The sequence below is a fragment of the Rhineura floridana genome, chromosome 9, assembly GCF_030035675.1.
Source record: "Rhineura floridana isolate rRhiFlo1 chromosome 9, rRhiFlo1.hap2, whole genome shotgun sequence".
Classification (NCBI taxonomy): domain Eukaryota; kingdom Metazoa; phylum Chordata; class Lepidosauria; order Squamata; family Rhineuridae; genus Rhineura; species Rhineura floridana.
Window position 1 is genome coordinate 61,073,921 of NC_084488.1, and position 12,511 is coordinate 61,086,431.

A 12,511-nucleotide genomic window follows, 5' to 3' on the forward strand; every position below is an offset into this window, starting at 1 on the left:
CCAGCAGGTGGGAGGGGAATTCATCCTGTTGCTGGGCCAGCAAACATGGTTTACTGTAAGGTAATGCGGGACAGGACCTTCTCTGTTGTGGCACTCTGACTGAGGAATTTCCTTTTCCTGGTATGCATGGATGGTGACAACTTTATTGGGCTTCCATTGCCAACTTTAAAAAAAAATTTCCTGGGCCTTTGGAGGAATTTAGTTGATGTTGCCTAATGCTTCAGGTTTCTTCTGCACTGCTGTTTGGTTTGTAACTACTGTATTTCACTGTTGTTTTCTGCTGTATGTTTATTGGATCACTGTGTGTGATGAAGGGTGGTCTAAAAATCTGATAAAATAAAATAAATTTCACCATGTGCTCTTAAAGCCCTCTCTGTGAAAACTTAATTAAATTTGAATCACTGAAACTGGAGGCTTTCATCACATTTAGGAATATTCTGAGTTAGATCACTTTTTTTCATGTTGACCTTTTTGTCAAACACAGGCCCAAAGAGATATTGGTGCAGAGCGGTAGTCCATACACATTTCATTATTCCAGATTATATATTTCTGTCACCTGCCACTGATAAGAATTGCAACCAAATGTGTGGCTTTGTTTACTCTTGGTCCTTGGGATTTTGTGTCTCTTGAGTGGTTTCTATGTTAGTTTGAGAACTGACTGCTTTGGGACCATAGCTCAGAGGTAGAGTGCGTGGAAGAATTCCAAGGTTCAGTCCCTGGCATCTCCAGTTAAAAGGATCCGATAGCAGGTGATGTGAAAGCCCTTCCTTCAGACTCTGGAAGTTTTTCCCAATTGGGATAGAAAGTACTAGACAAGATGGGTAAATAGTCTGACCTGATGTAAAGCCACGTGCTGTGTTTATTGATAAAAATATTATTTTATATTCCTTCACAATTTCTTGCTCTAAAATTCATTCAATTTCTACAGGCAATGCTATAAAACTTTGCTTTCACATATCATCTTGTAGAGGGGAAGAAGCCAAAATACCTCTTTTCATTAACCATTTTTGTAGATTCCAGTGTGTAACTGAAGCTGGCAGAAAGAGTACCTTATTCAGGAGCAATATAGATTTTACAAGTTTGATTTGAAGAGGACATCTGGCAGAATAGCTGCTGTGTAAATTGAGATGATGCTTTGGATTTACTGTCACTACCATCCGCTGATTTAAATGAAATGCAGGCTTTAGGTCTCATGAAAGTTGGGAAAGCATACCTATGGACCACAGGTACAAAAACATTGCTATCAAGTGGATTGTGTTGTTGCGGTTAACAGAGTGATCCTATAAAGAGAGCGGTCAGCTAGTGTGTTCATTTTTTTAATGTTTACTCTATTTTAAAGGTGGAAATGTCAGAGGATATTTTGCATTGCACAAAACTTCAGGAGACCTCTTCACCACCTGCAGCTTAGATCGAGAAATTGTCAGCAACTTTACCCTGGTTATTGAGTGTTTCGACTTGGGCAGCCCACCAAGAAGCTCTGTGACCCAACTGCATATCACAGTCCTGGATGAAAATGACAACAGTCCCTTGTTTGCAAGGAACCATTATCAAACATCTGTGAGAGAAGATCTTGAAGAAGGGTCAGCAGTTCTTGAACTTTTTGCAGCAGATGCAGATGAGGGTCCAAATGGAGAGGTCACATACTCTCTGACTGAGGACATGCTTGGAGCATTTACCATTGATAGGATTACTGGTGTGATATTTACTACGAAACTGCTGGACCGGGAGAGAAAACCTCAATATGTATTTAAGGCTTTGGCAACAGACTCTGGCATCCTGGGACCAAGAAGCACGAGTGTTACAGTTATTGTGCATATTGAGGATGTCAACGACAATAGTCCTTTTTTCCTGCAGAACCCTGTCATAGCTCATATACCCTCGCAGGCACCTATAAATCTGACAATAGCTACTGTGAGAGCCAATGATGTAGACCTAGGACTAAATGGAGCTGTGACTTTTAGGTTTGTGAAGCCAGAATCTATGTTTCAGATGGACCCAAACACAGGAGAAATTTTTCTTCAAGAACCTTTACCTCTTGAAGGTTGCATTACACACCTGATAGTGGCTTCTGATCAAGGGCTCCCAGCTAGAACAGCTACTGCTCTTTTGGCCATCTACTCAGAAGCACAGACAGAGATGATTTCATTCAGCCTTACTGAATACAAAGCAACGGTTCCTGAAAATAGTGCAATAGGTGGGTACCTAGTCATGATTTGTCTTTTTATATTGCAGCCAAAAATGTGTTGTCTGAGGTAACACAGGGGTAACTCTTACAGCAAATGCAGCAATGAGTTAATAGTTGGTGTTTGAGCCTGAATTTCTTTTGCAAGTAGGTATTACTTCTACCTATCAATTTGGGTTTTGAAAGGAGCATGATCGGAGCTTCCTTCTTTGGGCATTCTCCATGATATACTCTACCACTTAACTCCACTTTTCTCCTAGATAGCATTGATCATGTGTAATATCAGAAGTCAGCAAGATGATTGAAATGTTTTTGCTGTGTGTCATGCTGGATTCCTCAGACAGAGTTACACTTTAATTGTTGTACAGGTACATATCTGAGCATATACCCCACATCAGTTACTTATATGTTACTGATATATTTCTGTCCTGTGTGAATCTTGCATATATATGCATACTGTAATCTATAATTTCCAGCTCTAGAAAGTACTAGGAACTGCACAGTTAGAAGTTCTTCCTGTTCAGCCTAGATGAAGGAGCATGTAAATTAGACACAGGCTTCAATCCTAAGTATGCTTACTTGGAAGCAAGCCCCACAGATCTTGGTGGGAGTTGCCCTCAAGTAAACAAGGTCATAAGAACATAAGAAGAGTCTGCTGGATCAGGCCAGTGGCCCATCTAGTCCAGCATCCTGTTCTCACAGTGGCCAACCAGGTGCCTGGGGGAAGCCCGCAAGCAGGACCCGAGTGCAAGAACATTCTCCCCTCCTGAGGCTTCCGGCAACTGGTTTTCAGAAGCATGCTGCCTCTGACTAGGGTGGCACAGCACAGCCATCACGGCTAGTAGCCATTGATAGCCCTGTCCTCCATGAATTTGTCTAATCTTCTTTTAAAGCCGTCCAAGCTGGTGGCCATTACTGCATCTTGTGGGAGCAAATTCCATAGTTTAACTATGCGCTGTGTAAAGAAGTACTTCCTTTTTGTCTGTCCTGAATCTTCCAACATTCAGCTTCTTTGAATGTCCACGAGTTCTAGCATTATGAGAGAGGGAGAAGAACTTTTCTCTATCCACTTTCTCAATGCCATGCATAATTTTATACACTTCTATCATGTCTCCTCTGCCCCGCCTTTTCTCTAAACTAAAAAGCCCCAAATGCTGCAACCTTTCCTCATAAGGGAGTTGCTCCATCCCCTTGATCATTCTGGTTGCCCTCTTCTGAACCTTTTCCAACTCTATAATATCCTTTTTGAGATGAGGCGACCAGAACTGTACACAGTATTCCAAATGCGGCCGCACCATAGATTTATACAACGGCATTATGATATCGGCTGTTTTATTTTCAATACCTTTCCTAATTATCGCTAGCATGGAATTTGCCTTTTTCACAGCTGCTGCACACTGGGTCGACATTTTCATCGTGCTGTCCACCACAACCCCGAGGTCTCTCTCCTGGTCGGTCACCGCCAGTTCAGACCCCATGAGCGTATATGTGAAATTAAGATTTTTTGCTCCAATATGCATAATTTTACACTTGTTTATATTGAATTGCATTTGCCATTTTTCCGCCCATTCACTCAGTTTGGAGAGATCTTTTTGGAGCTCTTCGCAATCCCTTTTTGTTTTAACAACCCTGAACAATTTAGTGTCGTCAGCAAACTTGGCCACTTCACTGCTCACTCCTAATTCTAGGTCATTAATGAACAAGTTGAAAAGTACGGGTCCCAATACCGATCCTTGAGGGACTCCACTTTCTACAGCCCTCCATTGGGAGAACTGTCCGTTTATTCCTACTCTCTGCTTTCTGCTTCTTAACCAATTCCTTATCCACAAGAGGACCTCTCCTCTTATTCCATGACTGCTAAGCTTCCTCAGAAGTCTTTGGTGAGGTACCTTGTCGAACGCTTTTTGAAAGTCTAAGTACACTATGTCCACTGGATCACCTCTATCTATAGGCTTGTTGACACTCTCAAAGAATTCTAATAGGTTACTGAGACAGGACTTTCCCTTGCAGAAGCCATGCTGGCTCTGCTTCAGCAAAGCTTGTTCTTCTATGTGCTTAGTTAATCTAGCTTTACTAATACTTTCTACCAGTTTTCCAGGGACAGAAGTTAAGCTGACTGGCCTGTAATTTCCGGGATCCCCTCTGGATCCCTTTTTGAAGATTGGCGTTACATTTGCCACTTTCTAGTCCTCAGGCACGGAGGAGGACCCGAGGGACAAGTTACATATTTTAGTTAGCAGATCAGCAATTTCACCTTTGAGTTCTTTGAGAACTCTCAGGTGGATGCCATCCGGGCCCGGTGATTTGTCAGTTTTTATGTTGTCCATTAAGCCTAGAACTTCCTCTCTCGTTACCACTATTTGTCTCAGTTCCTCAGAATCCCTTCCTGCAAATGTTAGTTCAGGTTCAGGGATCTGCCCTATATCCTCCACTGTGAAGACAGATGCAAAGAATTCATTTAGCTTCTCTGCAATCTCCTTATCGTTCTTTAGTACACCTTTGACTCCCTTATCATCCAAGGGTCCAATCGCCTCCCTAGATGGTCTCCTGCTTTGAATGTATTTATAGAATTTTTTGTTGTTGGTTTTTATGTTCTTAGCAGAAATAAATTAGGCTGCATAACTCTGAAAAGATCATGCAATCAGTTTTTATTATTCCTTTGTGATCAGTAGATGTACATATGAACAAAAATGGCTGGGGAGATAGTGTGTTATTTTGTTTAAATACCTTTGTTGATAGAGGGTACAATTCCATGGTGCCTATAGCTGTGTAATTTGTTGCACTTTGGAAAATTATTTGTCTACTCAGTGTCTTTCCACTGACAGCATGTCTACGCAGCTTTAATTGGAACTAGTGCTGTTGCTCATCTAGAAAACTAGTAGTCAGTGAAAACTCTCCTTATGATCTCTGGTTTGCAACTATAATTCACTTCCTCTCTTCAAGGCAGTCATTTTGATTTGTGTATGTTTACTTCAGTTGAGCACAACATTTGCTCCATACCCTTACCTGCCTGAATCAGCAGATTGTCTGTGAGTTTGTTCATCAGGAAACAGGATGCTATTACTATGGTTCTCAATTTCTTATTTTTGCTTGATCGCAGCCATTTGTGACTCTTGAATCTGTGTGGGTGGGTGTGGTGATGCTTTCCCAAGTTTAATGCTAGCACGTTCTCACACAAATTATTTCCCCCCTCTTTCATGGTCTTTTGAATAAGGCTCTTAGGAAATATGCATGTGATTATTAAAATTCAATGAGTTAATCTGTTATTGAAATGGTCTGTTACAAATATGGGTTTGTAAGGGGTGTAGTTTGACATTATGGAAATTCCCTAAGGGGTTGTGGTAAGAGAATAGAAACAGTCTGCTGCTAAATAGTAATAAACATAAATAAGAATAAATTTGGATACTTTTGATTAAAGCACGTGGAGGGAATATTTAGAGTGGAAATGCGGGAGCTTGCCTGTTTTAACTTGGACTCTTGGAGAGAGACAGTTTGCAGGATAGGATTTAGAAGTTCTGACTAGACCAGACATTTTCTTTGCTCTGTTTTAACTGGTACCATTATTAATATGGGCATCCAAGAGACAGAAAGTTAACAATTCAGGAATACCATTCTTTATGCCTATTTGCACACTGGGGTAGCAGTATCATCCCTGCCCACTTCCATTCATTTACCATAGGGATGGGGGAGAAATTCAGTTCAGTTTCCATTTGAAAACAAACCTATCTAATTCACACTTTCCGAAACCATCCAAAAACTGAAGCACAACCATCCTTTGAAATCCTCACTTCTCCAAATTTTGCAGTGGAATTATCCAGCCAAATAATGTGTACAAAAATGTACATACTAGCATAAAACGCATGCATTTGTGAAAATAACACACAAAAATGTGTTATATTAGGGGAAATTGCTTTGCCAAAATGTGTGTTAGGAATTTGTATATTAAGAGAAATTTGCACTAAAATGCTGATGAATTTTCATGACTTTTTGTCTTTAAATTGCAAACTGATGTGGAAATTTGGCAAAGTCTGGGAAAATGAGAAACTAAGAGAAAACAAAATTGATCGATTTGCCCATCCTTAATTTGCCACCACTCAAGTTAATGCTGAACTTGATCCCAGAACACTGGCAGCTTTGTAGCCAAAATGGGGGCACCAACAACAAAAAGGAAGTAATTATCATACTTGGGAGAACAAAGTACCTGCAAAAAAAAGTACAATAAATTTTTAAAAATCAAACCTGAGAGAGTAAAACAACATACAAATAACAGCCCAAGGAAGGCTCATCATGCTCAGTAGCCGTGGAACATTGAGAGTGAGTTGCATAAGAAAAGTGGGAGAAGAGGAGATTAAATCCGGTGGAAGTGGCCACCACACAAGAAGGGGCATAGTCGTGGCCACCTACTATGCTTCAAAGGTGCCAGCAATTAGCTGGCAGGAAAGGTTAACTGAGAGAAGGCAAGGAGCATGGTGGGGGAGGAGTAGGAAGAATAGTGCGGAAACAGCATAAGAGGATGGAGGAAAAGACACATAGCTATAAAAGAGAACTATTATTGTTTCTGGGTTCACATTGAGAAGCTATTTTTAAATAGCTCCAGAGAAACTTTTAGTAGAGAAATCCAAGATTTTTAATGTAGCTGGCAGGGCTGTAGAGTTGGAGTTGTGGAGTCAGAAGCAATTTTGGGTGGAGTCAGAGTCGGAGTCGGTAGAAATGTACCGACTCTGACTCCGGCTTCAAAATAAAATGAATAATTTAATTTTTTTGTTTTAATGTATTTTAAGGTCTTTTTATGATGTCTTAAAGTGTTTTCAGCGTTTCTGTTTGCCGCCCTGGGCTTCTGCTGGGAGGAAGGGTGGGATATAAATCAAATAAATAAATAAATAAAATAATATACATTTGTCATTTATGAAGGAGTCGGAGTCAGAGTCAGACAGTAGAAAAATAGAGGAGTTGGAGTCAAAGGTTTGATGTACTGACTCCACAACCTTGGTAGCTGGGACAGAGCTGTGGAAGAGGACAGATAAGACAAAGCTCAAGAGGTGTAGAGAAAGATGTAAGGGGAGGGAAGGAAAAGCAAGAACCAAGAGCAGAGGTGGAAGGGGAGGAAAAGGCTGGATGAGCAGCAGCAGAGGACATGGGGAAGGAGACAGGGAAGGGGACATCAAGGGGGACTACAGCTTTCCTGAGGAAAGCTTGTCAAGAAGGCACACTTTCACCTTGTGAGGGGCTCTTGAGTGCTACCTCTCCACAGAGAGTGAATTATTTTGATCCAGAGGCAATAGCTCCCTCTAGCACAGGCTCAGGTAACAGCATGAATACTAGGGATACACTTTTAATATTTTATTGTGGGGACCCACTTGTAATAACTAAATGGCAGGTAACCATCTAAAATCACACCCAGTCATGCAGCCATACGCTGAATCTAAGAGATATAAATGGTGCATATTATGCATATACATATTGAAATTGTGACTAATTCATGGAAGAAAGGAGGTGAGTGCTATTCTGCTACTTCAGCATGTGTTCAGTGTGCATAGTTTGTACAAGACAAAAGGCCTTTTTGTCAGGAGGTTTCTATTACATAACAGTGTGAGACTTTTGAGGAAGAAGTTGCAGCAATTCTGATCAGTAATCAGAACCCCATGTTTAATTTTGTGTAATGTTTAATTTCTGCTTTTGCACATTTGCAAGTTCTACATTTTTTATTTCAGTACAACTTGAAATCATTCATGTTTTCTGTTAGTAATTTCCCATAAGCAACTGAGCCCTTGCAATAGCATTGTGCATAGTTTCTATATAGATGTTGCTTATGTGGCTAGCTTAGCAGCAAATAGCAAGGCGGTTAACATTTCTTCGTTGCTGTTTTTTAAAAATAAAGCATAAAGATTTTTGCATTAGCATCAAGCCAAACTACAGAGACGGCATGTTCTTGACCCAAAATGTAAGTCTGTTTGTATTTACAGAATGTTTCCTGTAATATAATAAAATCTCATTTGGAAAAGGTCATTGTACAGTAACCTGAATCCATCATAATTGATTAAAATCAATTTCCATGTTACAAAATTGGCTTCACAACTGGCTAAAATTCTCATAGCTTTAATCTTGTTAGATCTTGATGAAATCTTTACAAAGATCTATCTTGGTAACTGTTTTCTAAACTTAATCACAGTTAAACGTGATGTATTTTGTTAGGATAATGTCTCATGTTTTGTTTGTTTTTTCTACTTATGCTACAAACAGAATGATTGTTTATTTCATGCCTTTTTCTCTGATAGATCAGTTCTCTTCTGGATTTAAGGATCTCTGTGAACAACAGTATACTCTCTTTGATGTTAATAACAAACTGTGCAAATCTTGGTGAAACATCTCGAGGCTAATTCTTGCAACACCAAAAAAAGTAACCCACTGAAATTTTTGCCTTTTTTTCTTTGACCAACTTGAACACCCCTTTCCACCCAAATGCCATATCACAAACTAACTTTGAAATACTTCATTTTCAAAAGGCGTTTGCCATGCAGTATATGGAAGCAGAGGTCTTCCATTTGAAAGAAACTAAGCCAATGAGTTTTGTTTTGTGGTTCTTTGAAACCTGACTGTATTCTGGTTTGTTCTTTTTAAAAAAGTTTGTTTATTTGGCTTTTTCCTTTCCTTAGTAGTACTGTTAAAAACATTTTATTTCCTCTAAAAAACAAAGCAAATTGGGTTGCGGTTAGGGATGGGATCCATTGGCCAATGCCGGTTCAAAAGCAGTCTGTCAACCTAACAGGCTAGTATCAATTCGAGTTCATTCTTTGTCCACTAGCAGCTGTTTTACCAATCTGTTTTTTCCCTTGCAAAAATGTTGATATTAATATCAATCTTTTAATAGGAAATACCAATATTTTAAAAGAAAATATCAATAAATGAAAGGAAAATAAAATTATCATTCTTAATATTGATATTTTAGAGGCTTTTTTCAAAAAAACCCATTTTTGAAAAAAGCAGCAGAGAATCGCTATATAAAAATACGGTCCACAGTAATAGAGAATAATCAAATTAATGGAAAATTCAGTACCAAATCAGAATTGAGCAGAATTCTAGTGCATCCTTAGTCACAGTAAATAATATTTTGATTGAAGAACAAGCTGAATTTTAAGCAAGAAAACAAGCAAGACCAGTTCATTTAGAACTCCATCCAAATTTTACCCTGTATTTGGGTTTTCAAATGATCTGGTCATGGTTGGGGATTAACACCAGCACATTGCGAGATGGCCGTTCCCTTATTTTGATTTCTGGACTCTGTAAAGGCCACTGCATAGTTTGCTAGCACTTTTACTTCCTTTTGTTCATTCTCACCTCTGCTGCTAACTACTCACCATCTCTCAGTCTAATCTGCCCCTCAGGATGAAAACAGAGGGGAACCATGAACACCCCAAGGACGAAGGGCACACTTAAAATGTAGAGGAAGTAATACCGTACAACCATAGTGTGAAATCAGATACCTATTGGAACATAGTATGAAGAAATATTTATATAAGTATGACTGTCAAAGATATTTATTATTTACACAACCTGTAAAGTTATTTGTAGTGCAATCCTATGTTTTGTTTACTCAGAAGCAAGTCCCAATGTATTCAGTGGCGCTTACTCAAACAGGGAAGCGTGCACAGAGCTGCAGCCGCAAGTGATAAGGAATTTCACTCACCCAATCTAAAATTGAGAATGATGCCACTTTAAGCTGTTTTGCAACTGTTTATACTTGTTTTTGTGGTTATTGGATTTTAAGGGGATTTCTTGTTGTGAGCGCCTTGGTTTCCAGTCACCAACCCTATATCACAGGGTTGTTGGGAAGACTCCATATATAGACACACACTGCAGATGTAAAAATACATATACCCCATATAATAGTTTATTGTCAAGACCAGTTGGTAATCGCAGAAGTTTTGTTAAAAAAATAAAATCAGTATTCGTTTCCTACATAATAAAAGCAGTAATACCTATGTAAGCCCTGCCTAATTGCTTTAAAATATGATTGGAGGAGGAAAGAAAGATTTACAACACAAACACAATCCTTTGCTATGTTTATTCAAAAGTCCCATTAATTTACAGCACAATCCTAACCATGTCTACTCAAAAGTAAGTCCTATTGAATTTAATGGGGTTTACTCCAGGTATGTGGGATTAGCATTGCAGCTTTACTCCCAGAAAAGCAAGTATTGGATTAAAGCTTCATATTAGGAAGGTTTTCAAAACACTGCCCTCTTTAACAAACCAGGAAAAGTTAAACTTGTTTCACTTCTGCATAACTTTTGTTACTGCTGAAACCTATATACTTACTCAATTTATGAGCTTTTCAGATAAACAGGAAAATAACAACAGTTTTTACCTTTGCAACAGGGTCTAGGTACTGCCTGGAGGCCTTGTCAATCAAAACCCTGACTTCACCCAGCACCCAGCTAAGAGATCATTTCACAGAAATTGCAGGGGGTGAGGGGGCAGCTGACATTTGGGTCTATATCTTGTGAAAAGCTGAAAGTCTGGAGATTACGGCGACTCACCCGGAGAGGACTCCAAACATCCAGAGTCTCCGGGTGAAATCTGGAGAGCTGGCAACCCTATTTGTGCTTATCTGACCATATGCTTTGTCAGATCGTTAGGTTGTGCCATCATGTATTCATTTGTTTCTGTAATCATGTGTTTCTACAAGTTGTCTTTCATCAGTGAATGCTTGGACGTATTAAGAGAGAGAGAGAGAGTCAGAACAAACGAAATGAGGAAAGGTTACAAAATGTGAGGCGGCTTAGTTTATACAAAAAGTAAGGGGGGCATGATAGAGGTATATTAAATTATGCATAGTGTGGAGAAAGTGGATAGAGAAGATTTTGTAGAGCCAATGGTTTTCCAAGGATTGGGAGATTCAGGTCAGACAAAATGAAGTTCTTAATGCATCACACAGTTAAAATATGGATTTCACTTCCACAAGATTTACTGATGGTCACCAACATGAATGCCTTTAAAGGTGGATTAGGCAAATCCATGGCTATTAATTATATCATGAGTAATAGAAATGAGTGGAGAGACTCAGATCCTAAAAAGGAAATGGAAAGTGCTGGGACAAGGAAGTCAGGGAGAAGGCCCTTCTCCCCACAGCCTGTTTAGGACGAATAGGTGTGTGAGCCCACTCAGAATGCAACATCTCTTATCTAAAGCCTGCAAGTGCTTTACCGTAATGAAAAATTAATGGCTACTAGTCATGATGGTTACCTCCAGTAAAATCAGAGCCCATACGCCTCTGAATATCAGTTGCTGAGGATCATGAATGAAGAGCATGCTGTTGCACTCATATCAAGATTGTGGGCACTTGGTTGGCCACTGTGAGAACAGGATGCTGAACTAGATAGGCTTTTGGTCTGATCTTCTTATGTTCTTAAGCTCTATTGTGTCTTAGAATGAGTGAGTCCCAAAGCCCTCTGTAGCATTGGTTGCTCTCCTCCTGTTGTCTCCAGCTTTACATGGCCAAAATGTGGATTGGTTATGTTTAAGAAATAATCTAATGAATACGTTTGTCTGGTTGGTGAGGCTGACAGAGCTACTATAGAGAATAGAATATAATAACCTGTAGTTATTATATGACTATATAAACACTGCAAAAATCCTCTAGATAGGAGATGGATGGCTAAACTTTGACCTCACATGGAATAAATTAATAACTGGTTAAGATAAAATCTTTCCAAGTTTTAGTCACTGCAAAATATTCTTGTTTTTCTAGGCACCTCTGTTTTCACTGTAGCTGCTTACAACCGTAGTTTGATGGGAAAGAATTTAAAACACACAGTCATCGGTGAACATGAAGATATTTTCGACATCCATCCCATCATGGGTAAATCAACCTATCTATCTGCATCTGTTCTAAAACCATTTGAGGCTTTAGTAAAATATTTTCTACACTTGAATTATGATTGCTTTTGTATAAACATTATCTCAGTGGTTAGTGTTAGTTTATTTAAGTGCCAGTAGAAGTTGGCTTTTGGCCTTTAAATTTAACAAAGATGTGTTGCTAAAATCAAGCTTTCATAGGATTGCTTTTCTACAAAACAAATTCATGGCCTGATTCATTTTTCCATGGTAATATTAGTGATGAAATTGAGATCAGTATCATTGTTTTCTCACCTAAATGAGAAAACGGTCAGAATAGATTTTCATAACAGTTTGCAGAAGTTATCCAACTTTGACACCAAAATGAGGTTTGGTTTTTCCCTTCATGTTACTACACTAGTAATCTAATAACTACCAAAATTGTTAGCCTCCAGATGTCATCCTTTCTATTCCTTAGGTCCAGGCATAAGGATC

General features: G+C 39.1%; 1 protein-coding gene across 4 annotated transcripts in view; it reads left to right on the forward strand.

Annotated features, from left to right (window-relative positions):
- DCHS2 (dachsous cadherin-related 2) overlaps positions 1–12,511 on the forward strand; it is a 155,248-nt gene that overhangs the window by 114,110 nt on the left and 28,627 nt on the right. For all 4 annotated transcript variants that reach the window (XM_061584519.1, XM_061584518.1, XM_061584521.1 and 1 more), the window contains 2 exons: positions 1,340–2,194; positions 11,931–12,041. In XM_061584519.1, the coding sequence (XP_061440503.1) occupies positions 1,340–2,194; positions 11,931–12,041 (966 nt within the window). The remainder of the gene's footprint in view (positions 1–1,339; positions 2,195–11,930; positions 12,042–12,511) is intronic.